This window comes from Athene noctua, chromosome 1 (genome assembly GCF_965140245.1).
Source record: "Athene noctua chromosome 1, bAthNoc1.hap1.1, whole genome shotgun sequence".
Classification (NCBI taxonomy): Eukaryota; Metazoa; Chordata; class Aves; order Strigiformes; family Strigidae; genus Athene; species Athene noctua.
Window position 1 is genome coordinate 242,942,395 of NC_134037.1, and position 15,890 is coordinate 242,958,284.

At 41.5% G+C, this 15,890-nt stretch overlaps 1 protein-coding gene across 2 annotated transcripts; it reads left to right on the forward strand.

Annotated features, from left to right (window-relative positions):
• Positions 1–2,737: 2,737 nt before the first annotated feature.
• On the forward strand, positions 2,738–15,118 carry GPR12 (G protein-coupled receptor 12). 2 transcript variants are annotated; one of them, XM_074915015.1, is made up of 2 exons: positions 2,738–2,895; positions 3,510–15,118. In XM_074915015.1, exon 2 carries the CDS (start codon positions 3,525–3,527, stop codon positions 4,527–4,529), a length of 1,005 nt encoding a protein of 334 aa, XP_074771116.1. In that variant the 5' UTR covers positions 2,738–2,895; positions 3,510–3,524; the 3' UTR covers positions 4,530–15,118. The 2 variants fall into 2 exon arrangements, with proteins under 2 accessions (XP_074771116.1, XP_074771126.1); XM_074915025.1 differs by having other exon boundaries at positions 3,513–15,118.
• The last annotated feature ends 772 nt before the right edge of the window (positions 15,119–15,890 follow it).

The window sequence follows — 15,890 nt, forward strand, 5'->3', positions numbered from 1 at the left end:
GAATATCAACCAGCTTTCTTGATCTCCTCCAGGGCTTTATCCCACGGTACTCTGCCAGGCAGATCCCTGAAGAGGCCAAAGTCTGCTTGCCTGAGGTCCAGGGTAGTAAGCTTGCTGTGTGCCCTTCTTGCCGCCCTAAGGATCTTGAACTCCACTATTTCATGGTCACTGCAGGCAAAGCTGCCCTTGAGCTTCATGTTCCCCACCAGCCCCTCCTTGTTGGTGAGAACAAGGTCTAGCATAGCACCATTACAATCTGCAATTGTTTAATAGAATATGAACTTTCCTAATAATTTTATTTAAGTTACTACAAGACTATGTATGGGGAAAAATCCAAAGGAAAAATAACTCCAGGTAAGAGTGTATTAAGGACTGTCATTTGACTTGGTCCTCCTTCAGGGTGGTTTTTTGTTATATGGATTAAAGCCTAGAACCCTATAAAAAACCATTAAGAAGAGAGGGAAGGAATAAGAGAGGCATGCAGACCTGCTGGATTTTCTGAAAGAAGGACTGCTATCTGGTAAGGCCCCAGGCAAAGGGGTAAATTGTGAACAATTTACGTAAGGATCATTTCTTCCTCTTTGAATTGGGCTGTTTGGTTTCTAAGGACAGCTCTGTACTTACTGAGTAAATCAGGAGGCATCTCAAAGCCTGATGCTCCTACTGTTCAGACCAGGACATCACTGGACCGGGTGACGTTCTTCACCTCTTGGCTGTATGAACAGGCTTCGATCCATGGCACACAGGGTCCTGGAAGTGGACTTGCCACACAGGACATGGCTGAGGCACAGACCCAGAGCCAGTTCCTATGTATTGCCAGTCACAGCTCCCTGAAGGAGAGAAGTGCACGTGCCTCAACTCATCCAGACCTCCTGGACTCTGCAGGCCACAGACTGCCTGAACAGTGAGCAACTTCCAAACTATACCCTGAGATAGATAACAGCACTAGATTTCACATCTAATGCCTCAGGATATGCCAAGATTATACAAAGTCATACTGTGTTACCTGAGATAGGCCAGGGTATATTTGTATGTCACCATGGCAGTCACAGCGTCAGACAGGGATCCCAGCTCGTGTCCAGAGCCAGTACAGCCCGACCTCTGCTTCCTGTTCCAGCAGCACTAGGCTGTTCTGTGCTAGCTTGAGGGTCAGTGGACATCATCTATATCAGCATGCTCATGAGAGAGAGACAGAAATCAGTGGCAAGACAGTGGTACAAGATCTTTTTAGCTATGACCCATCAATAATTTTTGCATCTGTTAATTTTCACAATGCCTAAAAAGACATTTTCCTCTAAATTACAAGTGTTCTGTAGTGCTACAGGGTGAGATCTGTGCCAGTGCCATCTGCCCTAATGACCAAGACAGTCCACCATCTCACTAATAGAGACAAACTGGCAATACAGGAAACAAACATTAGCTTGTTTATAATGTGTTGCAATTGGAATGAAAATCATTCACAAACTAAGTGAATAAAAGCAGCTCTCCAAAGTCCTAAATTAAAATATTTAATTGAAATGCTGGTCTTCCCCATTTGTGATACAAATGTTTAAACAGGATGAAGAAAAGCTTTTGCATTTTTTAATATAACTGTTCTAAATGTAAGAGTGACAGATGCTGAAACATACCAAACATACTGAGTCTAGATCAGAGGAAAGTGTTTGTTACACTGTCACATAAGAAATCAGTGGATAAATCAGGAAGACAGCCATCAACAGCAAGGTGATATCCACTTTTAATCCTTGTTATGAAGCAGGAGGGTCACTAGGAATATGAATGAATCATCTGGGATGATCCAGCAAAGTTTCCCAAGGCTTAACACAGTGACTGAGGTAGACCCGAATGAAGGACGGCGTCACGCACGCTTGCCGAGCACATTACACAACAAGGGAGAAGGAACTTTTCCCTCCAGATTCCAGTTGTCCCTCGGGGCCACGTTTTCCAAAGTGCTTTAGGTGGTGTAAATGAGGACAAAGCATGTTTTCTTAAAACTGCCCAGGTTCTTCTAAAGACCAACTCATCCCTTTATTTGTCAAGTCCTGGAGGTCACGCTTCTCTCCACTGACAACATGGGGGACCACGAGAGGCTATTTCCTTCACGCAAACATCTCCAGCTGGCGTTTAAAGCCGTTTGGTGTGGTTCCTATGGCCCAGTGGTTTCTACGAAAGCCCATTTCCCATGGGCGCCATCCCGTACGTGACAGCTCAGCCAATCTGCCCGCGTGTCCCTTAATGTCACCCTCTCAAGACGACAGGGCATCCCCATGCCCAAGCAACCCCAATGCCCAGGCTCCCTGCACCACTGCCAGGTGCTACCTGCTCTAGGCCCTCGACCGCGCGTGGCTCCTTTAAACCTTTCAATACTTTTATTTTTTTATTTTCCTGCGGTTACACACCGGGAGCCACGAAAGGCGCCTCTGGAGATGAGCCCCGCTGCTCACTCAGGGTCTTATCAGCGGGGTTTGAGGCTCGACGGGGACGGACACCCCCATAACCGCCATCTCTGTCTCTCTGAGGGCGGTCGCGGCGTTACCTCGGGGGGGGGGGAGAGGGGCGGGGAGGAGCGGGGGGGGCGAACGCCCCCCCCGCTCCTCCCCGCCCCTCTCCCCCCCCCCCCGCCCTCCCCCGCGCGCGCGGCGGGAGGCACCTGCGCAGGCGCGCGCGCACGAGGACACCCCCCCCCCACCACCTCCTTTCCCTCGCGCTCCCCACTCCCGCCACAGACACGCGCGCCACGCGCGCGCGCAGGGGGCGCGCACCTGCCCTGCGCCCTCCGCCCCGCGCCGTGAGGGCGGCCGGTCGGTCCCGCCTGCCGCCTTGAAGGGACCACGGCGACCCCTCTGTTCCTTCCTTCTCCTTTCCTTCCTTCCTCCGACCCGCCGGGGGAAAACCCAGGTGACAGCCGCCGGGGTTGCGTGGGGGCGTGTGGTGGTGTCCGCGTGTGTGTGGTGACTGCGTCGAGTTTGTAAATTCTCAGGGGATATCGCCCCCCCCCCCCCCCCCCCCCCCCTTCCCCTCACCTCCTCACGCAGCCCGGGTGGGGTTTCCTCACAGAGGGTTGCTAAAGGATTATCCCTTTCCCTATCCTGGCCGTTCCCTCCGTGACCGAAAATAATTCCACTTTGAAATCGTGGCTGCAGAATAACGGGGGTTACACCGCCCCACAGCCGGCCCCCACCCCAAATTGCAGCGCTTGGTGGGAGGGGGGGGTGTGTGTTAGACGTTTCATGGGCTCCCTCCCGTGCCTGTGCCTTCTTCCCTATGCAGGTGAAGGGAATTACCGTTAGGATCACTCAGCTTCCGTGTGTCAGTCCCTTGGCAGATAATCTGGGGCAGTTTTAAGTATTTTCCCCCCAGTGTTTTTATTTTTGTTTTTATTGTCGCATTTATGTAACAAGTGTCTGCCTGCACATATTAGATCGGTGTTGCTGTCTAGGGCGTTGCATGCTCTGGGGATGCTGTAACCGGTGCTGTGTCTGAATATTAAAAAAAATGTCTTTCCGTTGAAGAAGACAGGGGTTAAAATGAATGAAGATCTGAAGGTTAATTTGAGCTGGTTGCCTCAGGATCATGTAGAAGCCAGCTCTACCGAGAATGCCTCAGCTGCAGGCTCCTCCCTGGTTCCTGTCGTAGACCCAGAGCCAGAGCTTTTGGTAAACCCCTGGGACATTGTGTTGTGTACTTCAGGGACCCTTATCTCCTGCGAAAATGCCATTGTGGTCCTTATCATTTTCCATAATCCCAGTCTTCGTGCCCCCATGTTCCTCCTGATAGGCAGCCTGGCACTGGCAGATCTCTTAGCGGGCATTGGATTGATCATCAATTTCGTTTTTGCATACCTTCTGCAATCAGAAGCTACGAAACTGGTTACGATTGGACTGATTGTTGCCTCTTTCTCAGCATCTGTTGGCAGCTTGCTGGCTATTACTGTTGATCGTTACCTCTCCCTGTATTACGCTTTGACTTACAATTCAGAGAGAACTGTCACTTTTACCTATGTCATGCTTATATTGCTCTGGGGAGCATCTATCTGTATTGGACTGCTGCCTGTAATGGGCTGGAACTGCCTCAGAGATGAATCCACCTGCAGTGTTATCAGACCACTCACTAAAAATAATGCAGCTGTCCTTTCGGTCTCTTTCTTGCTTATGTTTGCCCTCATGCTGCAGCTCTACATTCAAATCTGTAAAATCGTGATGCGCCATGCCCATCAGATTGCCTTGCAACACCATTTCCTGGCCACTTCCCACTATGTGACCACCCGAAAAGGAGTGTCTACTTTGGCCATTATTTTGGGGACTTTTGCTGCTTGCTGGATGCCTTTTACGCTCTATTCTTTGATAGCAGATTACACCTATCCTTCTATATACACCTATGCCACCCTCCTGCCAGCTACCTACAATTCCATCATCAATCCTGTAATATATGCTTTCAGAAACCAGGAGATACAGAAGGCACTTTGGCTCATCTGTTGTGGCTGTGTTCCTTCTAACCTGTCTCAGAGAGCAAGATCACCCAGTGATGTCTGATTGGCAGCTAGGAGGATGCTCCTTAACATGTTACTTTCCAGACATTCTTGCGATGCTGTATTTGGTTTAGATGCATTCATTAAATGGTGTGTGATGGGTTCATACAAAAACCACAGGATGCACTGACCTTTTTGTAAACAGAAAACCCCAGTGACCAAAATGAATCAAGTGGTTTAAGGGAGATTTCCAAAATCAAAATAATCAGTGTTCTTACAGATTTATAATGTTGCTCAGGGTCTTTTTGTTATATTACCCAGACTTTGCCATGTTTGCCATGATTTTACATTAAGTTTGCTAATTAAAATTAAATTAAAACAGCATACCTCCTTTGAAACTGTTTATATGATTGAGTTCAGTCATACTGCATGTTACAGTCTGTTGACAGGATATGTTTTCCCCCACTAATTCTTTTTAAAACAGAAAAGAAACCGCAAGTCCTGTTACCCCATTGGTATATCATCAGAATACTCTCAAAATAATCGCCAATTGTACTGATTTATATGGTATTTGCTGTAATAATCTCAGTGCAACAAATTTGCTCTCAGTGAGGAAATGCTTGTATAGCTTTTTACTTTACATCTCGGCATGAATTAGCTTGATAATTGTTTTAAAGGGTTACCTGTTCTCTCCTGAGTTCTGGCCGGATGTTAAAACAGATGATATGCTTTGCCTTCCTTTTCAAAAGTCAGCCATATGTTTTCACTTAGATATGGGACATCAGATCTCATTATACTATTTTAAAAGGAATTCAGGGGGGATTTTCAAATTGATGAAACAATACGGCCTCATTTGGCTGTGCATTTGCAATAGATGGAACACTAAGTTTCTCAGACAAGTTTATCTTTTTAGAAGTGTATAAGAAAATGTCTAACAAAATAACCTACAAACTGCTTGCAACACGTATTTAGCATCTCATGAAATGGTTCCCCTTAAGTTTGTTATCAAGCCAAAGCTATTACCACCTGTTTTCATCATTCTGCAATGTCATTTAAAATACTGATGTTTATAAATTCTCAGAGCTGGTTCACAATTGTATGCAACCAGAACTGCAACATGAAACAATATTTTCTCCTTTTCTGGCAGTTTAATCCATTACGGATTGTGATTCTTCACACTGTACACATCAGCTCACTTCATTACAGGGTGATAGTTCTGGTCTAAAAAGCAGAGATTCCTCTCATGAATGGCTACATTTCAGACTGCTGCTAACCTTTTACCGAAGCCGCGTTAGAATGCACTAGAAATAAAACATTGTTTTCTAATTTGAAGACTTGTCAGAGAGAAAAATCTTCCTGGCAGATGTCTTCATGAATTTAAGGTGTACCCTAATGTCAGTGCATGGGAGTTCATAGTGCCACTTCCATTAGTGTTGATGGGAGCTCAATGTGTTAATGCCCCGGCATCAGTAGGAGGTTATATTCCTTTGAACGTCAAAGTCAGCATACTCTATTGTCGCTTCAGTATCTTACATTACAGTTTAAAAAAACCCCAACAAACTAAAGTGTAAAAATAGCAATATTTACAGTTGAATGAAAAAATATACCTGTATAGTATAGATAGTAGAGACAACTGTGTTGCTGGTCTGGATTTCTCCAAATGAAATCTGACCTTTTCACATGGACGTTTGGATGACTGTAGCTTTTTGTGGCAAAGTTGCTGTGACGTTAAGAATCATATGCTATACACAAAGCCGAATCTCAAATGTGAATGAGTTGTCTGTAAACAAGGCTCTGTAGAGATTTTTATGAGCAATAATTAATTTTAGTTGCAATGCTGGGTTCAAATTCCATTATTTACTTGGTTCAACCTTCATGATATTTGGCTCTTACTTTGTAATGTGATTAGTTTAATAATTGCATGGCATGGTCCAGTAGAGCTGTGAACTTGCAGCTCCCTTGGCTTCACCGCTATTTACAGATGCTCAGCACAGTTAGACTATGGCCCCTGCTCGGCATAGGATATTGGTGTTCTTTATCTACTTCTGAATGCTAATGGAACTCTAGTCATTGCATTTTGTTAGGAATTTTTGTATAAGAAATAATCACTTCATAAATATCCATGCAATGTATGCCTGCAGTTTTGCAAGTATGCTAAGTATTGGGAATAAACGGCAGTAAAAGTCATGAGCTGAATAATGTAGAATGGCACTTTTAAAAGCAAAAAATAAGTTAAAGTAATGCAAAGTTTCTCCCCCCTCTTTTTTTTTTTTCCTCATTTGTTTGTCTGTATCAAGTTGCTAAAAAGCGTCATGAAGATGAGCAACTACAACTGTGACCAAAATTCAATCATGAGGACAACTGTTGTTTTGCTTATGCAGATTTGTTCTTATCCTCTTGGATAACCTCACAGGCACTAGTGTTTTTTTCCCCACAACACCCGGGTGGTAGGGAAGCCAAAAGAAAACAGCACAGGGGGAGATAATGTTGTTACCTCTTCTCGTGGTGGTTCACCTAGTGTCATTGTCATCTTCCTCGTTCCACAGGCTGCTGAACTCCGCAGAGGCTCTCCAGAGTGCCGGGGGAGCCAACCTTTTCCTTGTGCCAGAGCAGAGAGATTTGTAATTGGAAGCTCCTCTCCTGAGGAGCAGCGTAAGTCAAATGGAGGGAAGAAGAATTAATTATGAAGTCCCATAAAGCTAGCTCATAGGGATGTGATTTGCCCTCGTTTGAGGAGGAGCACGTGGTTATCTTTTACCACAGACAGATGAAAAACATGATTATGCCTCCCAAGTTACTGCTGTGACCTCCAGTGAGGATGCTGCCTCTTCCAGAAATATGTTCTTAGAGACTGTGCAGCATAGGCCAGAAAATCCTACTGGAAGTCAATGACATAGGCGTGCCCACAGCTGTCAGACAGTACTGTATAGATGCTGTATAACACGCCTCTGAATGAACTCTAGGACGTAGGGGTAGAGCTGTGGGTACAAAGCTGCCTACCTCACTTGCACAAAAGAAACGCTTGACAGACAGCCACTTTTCAGACCCTGCGGCATTAAGCAATTCTCTGCTATCACCTCAAAGTTACAGTGGAGGCCCTGGTTCTGCATGGTGAGGTGCCAATATCCACCTAAGATTCCTCTGAAACTGGCAGAAACCCAGCCAGCTTTCAGGATTCTGTCATTTTGTTTTCCCATCAAACAACACCTGTGTGTAAGGCCAGGTGTTAGATTCACCATTCTATGTACAGTAAAGTATTTTTCATGTCTTCATTGTAATGACAAAGTACTTTTTTCTTACTGTGTATTTTAGTTTAAAGAATTGTTCATTTTTATTTATTAAAACCACTTGACACAAAGTTAGTAACAGGTTGTATCTTGATGGGCAAAATGTACTGTAGTCAGTTTTTTCATATATTCATCCTCAACTCTTGGGAGAGGATTTTTTTTTTTTAATTGTCTTTTTTTCTTTTAAACCATTTCTCCTAACAGTAAAATTTCAGCAATAAGGGGAAATAAGTTTTTAGCAATAAAATCCTCCATGTTGCGGATACTATAAACTGCTAAGTAAACTCAGAGCAATAGAGAGGAAGCAATATATTCTTTAGACAAAAACTAGTAACTTGCATAAGCAGAAGTCTTCCTTTGTTAAGCAGTTGCTATCAGACTGATGTAACACAAACCAACCAGAAATAGTGTCCCACAATTACTGAGTTCCTGAATAGAATTACTCATCAATAACCTTCTACCTTAGTTCTTGGATCCTGAATTCGTGCTATTTGCAAGAGAGAATTATGTATTGCAGTGGGGATTTTTATTCTTTTCATTGTTTGGCATTTAATTGTACAGCATTCTATGGATAAATTTGTTGTGTTCAGGATTTCCGATTGTAACTTAATACTAAGAATACTCTTCACTAAACAAAAACTGAGAATATGTGAATTTGTCATGCCCATCAAGATGGATATGATAAATGGTGCTAGCCCATCCTGAAGACAGCTTGGCTTTTAAAAGAACAAGGCTATGATATCATTGAAAAACACCCCTACCAATACCCAAGGTATTTGGAAGCAAGCTGAAACGTCTGCTGTCACTGCTGCATCTTCCTACCGTGGACACTCAGTGACATAAGAAGCTGTGTCCATCCTTCATGTTCAGGGGCCAGCCTTGAGGCATCTTGAAGTCACTAAAACTCCTCCATGGACAGCAGTGAACTTTGGTTTAGACCAGCCCCTATTCTGTCCCCAAAGAGTTATTTTTCTGTTGCCTCATTTTTTTAGGGATTGTTTAGCTTTTAAAAAATAAGATACTTATGGATTCATTTCTCAAAAGCAATGAGCAGCCTGCAGTGTGACTGGAGGTTGGGATAAAATAGCATCACTACAAACCAAGACCCTGAAATATAACTACACACTCATTACTTTAAAAAAAAAAATGTGGTTCTGTAACATTCAGAACCGTATTTGCAAAACGTTGGCCCTGAAATTATGGAGAGAAAATTTGTATGGTCTGCTTTTTGTATGTACAATAAAGAAGGAAAAATAAGAATTGGACAGAGTGGTCACTATTTAAAAAAACACCAGCTGTTCTGTCACTTTATCAGAGATACTGAATGGTTCTCTGTCCTTGAAACAGAAACCAACTCTGGAAGTTTTCTAGAAAATCCTGAATACCCACAAGTCAGTATAAAAGCTTTGTAGCAAAAGTAGGAGGACTAGCATGGTTGCCAGTGCAGTACAGTTTGATGTAACAGCTCTGTTGTGAGTGGGAATAAGAATAGTATGCTTGCACACCAGCTGTAGACAGATCAAGTCCTAGGTGTATAGGAATAGCACCAGAAAAAGGCCGACAGCATTTCTGATGACCATGTCAGATAGACTGTCACTGGATATGGATCCTATGTTGTAAGAATTCAAGAATATTTTTAAGTGCCACTGGCCAACTGTTCAGGAGCAGGTATTGCGGTGGTGTACTTGAGGGGTATCAAGAATGCAGCTATGAAAGACATAATTAAAGATGTTAAATATCTACACATAGACTCATCACATCTCTTTGGGAGAATATCTGAGAATAGTTTCAAGGTTTTACTTTGCTGCCTTTTGGAGCAACTGATTCTAGAACAAGAGGTTGCTCCAGTACGTTGATTAAATGCAGTAAATAATCTGTCCTTTACAGGAACAAATGGCTATTTGCCACCAGAGTTGTTGTTTGCAACTAGACAACATCTTTTTAATAATACCGCAGGAAGCCACTTTACAAAAACAGTTTGATAGCTTCAGTGGTAAGCTTAGAAAAGCAAAATTTTCACATGCTTAGCGTATTGCACACTTAGTGTGTCAAGCAAGAAGCCTGTTTGTTATTGCCATGTCAGCAAGAAGCCCTGTTGGTATTATATTAGGCGGCAGGGCTACTCAAAAACCTGTGAAATTTGGTGCTTAACCAGAAAAAAAAAGGCCAGTGCAGAAAAAAGTGCATTACTATAACCGGGAAACACAATTTTAAGTAATATTTCAATTTCCTGATTCTTTTTTTCTGGTTTTCGAATGCCATTATATAAAGCGATGACTCTTTCAGTGCCACATTTACTTTGGCTTAGTGGTGACCCAGAGATATGCAGTGGAGAAAAAAAAAAATAAAATCTCTTAACTCTGCTTATTGAGAGTGGACTAAAGGAAAGGGGCATGATTTACATGTCATGAATAGGCAGTAGTACAGGAAGGATAAATTAGGTATGCACATCTGTCACTAAAAGAATGATGTGACTCCTAGTAAATTTGAAAGGTCTTATATCTGGAAATACTTTTTTGGTACAAAAGGAAATTACTCCATAAAACTGGGTGCTACTGGCTTCTTCAGACCAAGAATTGCAATTCCTTTTAATAGATTAAAAATGTGGATGAACTGCAAGGATATGTGCTTTCATGTTAGGTGGATGATGAAAGATGAGAGGATGGAAGTCCTGGTGAATCAGGAGGGAATGGGTGCTTGAGCTTGGATAGGAAGGATGCTTAATAAATGCATCCCCTGTGAGGTTGTTTTGAACTGTCCATTTTGAACCTTACCTCACATACACAGAGCACGTGAGATGGGCCCTGGGGGTGTCATTGTTCTGGGGTGTAGCGCAGCAGTCCTGTGCCCTTGAGACTGGCAGTATTGCTGTTGAATGGTGTCCAGAGAACATGGAGGAATAAATGGGATCAGAAGTGACGTCCTCCTCCCTTGAAAACTTGATCTCAAATGTTTTACTCACATTATTATTCGTCTTTAGTACAATCTTACAAGGCTTCACTTGAAATCAGAAGGTTGTTTTTTTTTTTTTGTGAAAAAATACGGAAAATACAAAAGTAGAACCAACAGCAGATTATTTTACAGTAAGTCATTATGTATTTCTGTTTCTTCGGAGGAGCAGCTGAGTCTGTGACTTTACAGTAACTGTTTCCTTGAAAACAATATGCGTTTGCACTAAAAAACTAAAAAAGTCCATGCTGCAGTTTATTCACACAATTATTGTGAACTTGTAAACCAGATGAGAAGAAACAGTTGCATATTTCACTGTCACACAAACTTCTTCTAGAAGAGAAGGAAAAAGCCAAACCTGAATGTAGGTTACATGAAACCATATTGCAGTTAACTAGTGCATCACTGCTGTGATGCAGACTAATTCATTGCCATTGAAAGCATAAGGGGAGATTTTCCAGTGGAGGTTCTTTGCAAATGGGTTGAGAGAGTAAAACTGATTTTAAAACAAAGGTCTGTTAAGCTTGCCACACCAAACTCCTTGAATTGGCTTTTAAGGAAATTGTCCTCACCTCTCCAAACCTTTTGTTTTGCACTCTATGTATGCCAAGGCAATTTTTACAGACTTGCTGACGTGCTAGATATTTAACGGGACGAGATAGTATTATGGATTTCCCCCTCCCAGGTAGTGGGTAAGAGGTTTGTGTCCCAGAACGAGTGAACTGATTTGTTTACCTGCTATCTCTAAGTAAAACTGACCTTTCTAAAAAGCATAGAGTGCTTGCAGACATTGACTGCACATTTAGGGACTTCATTAAATTGCTATTTGAAAGTAATTCAGGTGATGGCCACAGGATTATGGGGTGGGGGGTGTGTTTCTTTTTTTTTCTTTCTTTTTTCTCTTTTTTTATTGTTCCCCAGTAGGAAGATGTTTGGCACAGTCCTTTCTGTTTGAAGACAAACACTGATTTACAGTTGGACTTGATGATTTGCACTGGCTGATGCTGATCTGGGGAATATTGCTGTATCAAAAAAACTTAGGGGTTTTTGTTTTTTTTTTTTAAAGGGCAAGTTAAATACACATGCTTCAGGGGCTTTCTAGGAAAAGGGACTAGGACCTGTAAGATTTAGGGCCTATGTATGGAGCTCATAATGTATTGATTACTTCTAGGCCCCATAGAATTTTCCATTCTGTTTGGAGACAAACATTGATTTACAGTTGGACTTGATGATCTTAAAGGTATTTTTCATCCTCAGTGATTCTATGATTCTAAGAACCTGCCTCTCATAAGTACAGTGTTGCATTCTTTGGTAAAAGCTTATTTACAAAGGTTTTAATAGTTTGTTACAACCCTTTCAAATATATCAGCAGCACTTTTTCATTGAACAGATTCAGTGAGCATTTGCCTTACGTTGGAAGTTTATCGGATACGCGTGGGGGGTGGGGAAGCAAGTGAACTGCTACTGCTTGCTTTATACTGGTGATGCTTTGATGCTCTTTTTTTATTCTCAATCCATTTGATCTGAATCATATGATCTACCATGATGTCTGAGCAGGGGCCTAGTCCCATTTTCTCAAGAAAAAAGCAAGCCAATACTAACTGCACATGCTGAAGACTGCATCCTGCAAGGATCCACCTTGGAAAATGGAGTGGCCTTTCCCTTTTAAGGAATCAATGCCAACAAAATAGATTTGTTTTTTAAAAAAGTATGAACTAATTTTTAAAAGGCAATACCTATGTCCAGGTTCAACTTAAAGAACTTAAGTACTAGTTATATTACATGTGAGTGGAGAAACAGTTTCTTAGAGTATTTTGGTATGCCATTAACTTAATTATTATGAGCTATCATACTTAAATAGTATAATTACATACTTAAATATATACATAATTATGATTATTTACTTTTTATATGTATGATATGCTGGATGTGCTCTATGCCTTTGATGTTGTAATGGTCAAAGTGGAACCTCTTTGGCTAGGCAGTTTCATGTGATTAAAGAAAAACGTTGCCAAACTTGTATGAATGTTGCAAACACTGAAAGATTCAGTGGTCAGTAATTGGTATTTCACCAAAGACAATCCAGAGGTTTTGGAAGAGAGGTAAATTCCCAAATCTTTGATTTGGACAAAACCCCACTGTCAGCTTTGGGATTACAGGAATGTGTTACATGGCCACAGATCTGACAGAATACAAGAAGGATATTTATCACTAACATGAGCCTATATAGCAGTTATGTTCTGTGCACACTGTTCCCTGTTCTCTCTCTCTTTCATAGGTGCTTTGGTGGCAGGACTGCACAGATCATGAGCAGTCCTCGCAGTCATGTGACACAGGTGCACATTTTGCACGGGCTAATGCTGATCTGGGGAATATTGCAGTATCAAAAAAACCTTAGACATTTGTTTTTAAAGGGCAAGTGAAATACACATACTTCAGGGGCTTTCTAGGAAAAGGGACTAGGACCTGTAAGATTTAGAGCCTAGGTCATGGAGCTCATAATGTATTGATTATTTCTAGGCCCCGTAGAATTTTCCTTCTCAGTGTTTGCTAAAATCATCAAAGTAATCAGGAATTCAGCTTTCATTGCTTTGGGAAGAGATATTTTATAGTATGCGAATGAAAGCAACATGACCTGGCCCTTTGAAAATTGAGATGGCCACATCCTGAAAGGGATGTACTTTTGTGTCCTCATGAAGCTTGGGGAGTTGCTCCTCATCCATGGGTTTTAGTTTTGCTGCTCTTTGGTTGCCCTCTGACAGACAATGTACTCCCTTAATGTATGAGCAGCGCTCAGTCCACCTTGTGGTGCCTCCACCACAGAGGGCTCATGAGAAAATGGCACAGAAGTGAGGCTTTTCTACAATGTTGATTGCAGGGTCAAAGCATGCTGAGTTTGGAAGGGAGCTCTACTCTCAGCAGAGAGCTTTCTGAAGACATGACAGAAAATAGTGAGCCTTTAGTCACATTCCAACCAAATTTAAGCTCCTTTCTTTTGTATTTCCTTTTCAATGTAAGCAGAGACTTCCCTTAGTCAGGGAGGAGGAGAATAACTCGCTGCTGTGAGTTAGCACGTTCCAGCCGGCACCTTTTTACGCGGCAGCTGTCCCAAAGCAGTGTGGCTGAATGTACAGCAGTCTGCTTCTGAACCCAAGCCGGTCCCACAGGTTAAAATGTATAGGAGGAAAATGCAGTTTTCCAGAATGTGGAAACAGTACGTGTGATTTGTGCCAAAAGTGTGGAATGGGTATTGCAGCTGAAGAGGCAGGTAAATTGCCTAGATTACATACACAGCAAAATACTCAGGCAGTCTCTAGGGTTACTTGCACATGCTCAAGTATATTTTCCGTTGAAGCTGATAGCGGCCCCATGTATGTATGAAGGAGGAGAAGAATACAGACTTTTCTGTTGGGCCTCAGCCAGAGCCCACCGAAGGAAACGGGCATTCTTACTTTTGTCATTAGTTGTAGAAAGAGCCACATTAGACCTCTATCCATTTTGTATGTCTACATCTTTTTACTCTTTGGGGCTAAAATCTACAGTTGTGTTGTCCTTTGTTTGATCTCAGCTTTACTGTCACCGCTAAAACCTACAAAAGTTGATCGTAAATGTGTTTACAAGTAAGAAGACATTTCATAGGATAAAATGTTATAACTGTGCCTCTGAAATAAAGCCCTAAAACTGTATTTAACTTCAGGCCATGAAATTTGGAATACCCTAGGCTAGTAGAACCATTTGTAATTTTCTAGACTTAGTAACTAAACCCCAACTTTTTTTTTTTATTGCCAAATGCAGTTTAAAACAACCTGTGGTTTATCATGCTTATCTCATGAAATTCTCAGAGAGAGTTTTTCCTAGGAAACTTCATATGATTCACGTAAACTCCTGATACTATAGACTGAAGTGTGGTGCCATGCTGAATTCTAAAAGCTTTAGCAAAAGCAGTTGCATGGGGGCAGTTCTCACACTACACATCTCATTAGGAGCCAAATGGCTTTAAATTCTGCATGTTGTGCTTTTCATATGAGAACCAATTACTGGTTTAATACATAAAGGTCTGTGGTTATTTCTTATACTAATTTAAGGGGTTTTTTTATTTAACTGTGGTTGAAGTTTGAACCATAGCTTGCCAGTATATGAAGTAATTTTAAAAGGAAGTGAAACATCTTTGCCTCAGTTTCCCTTAATAATAAAGCTTTGGATTGCAACTACAGAGCTTCTTGTTGTTACAAGATAGTAATTTAATGCACTTTATTTAAAAAAAGGCACAAATTATTTTGTTTATAAAATGTTACAATTGCACTATGCTGTAAGAATCGGTTACTAAATATAAACTGTACAGTTTTGTAGTCAACATTGTAAGTGTTTAGTCATAAATGATTGAAACAATTACATGTTTCAGTTAAATGTTAATTTTATATGTGGTATATGTAACCATAAATAAATTTTCCTTTCTAAAAAAAGAATGGTTGTGTGTTTCATTTCATTGAATTTCACATTCTGTTTCAAATAACAAAACAATATTCTTTCTAAAAATATAAAATCAAATATGTTCCAATCCAGAGAGATAGCAGATGGCATTAACTAAACTCGAAAGATTAAATTCAGATGTGCAAACTTCAGTTGTACTTCTGCAGATCCCCTGCATCCACTAACACTGTAGAAGGAAATACCAGGCACTACAGTTCTGTGCAATAAGTGAAAGAGATAACAAGAATTCTTGAATGTAGATTTGCAAATGAAAGCCAGGATGCCCTTCCAAGTTTACTTTTCTTTTCCAAGTTAATTTACCTCTACTGCACTTCTGACACACTGCCATTTGTTATTGTACACGCTCAGTTTTGGGGAACAAAATTCAAAATGGATGTACAAGAGGATCTGCATTGAGCCTTGCTAAAAGTATCTAAATACTTAGTATTTGAGTTAGAGATTTGTTATTGTACACGCTCAGTTTTGGGGAACAAAATTCGAAATGGATGTACAAGAGGATCTGCATTGAGCCTTGCTAAAAGTATCTAAATACTTAGTATTTGAGTTAGAGATCATTAACGGGGAAAGGTAAAAGTTGAAAGAAACTATGTTAACCTAGGCGTTTTTTTAGAAGTTTGGTCCTGATCCTCCAGTTAAGTAACTGCAAAATCGGATGCATGATCAGAGTTCTGTTTTTTCAGTTTGACTCTTATAGACAG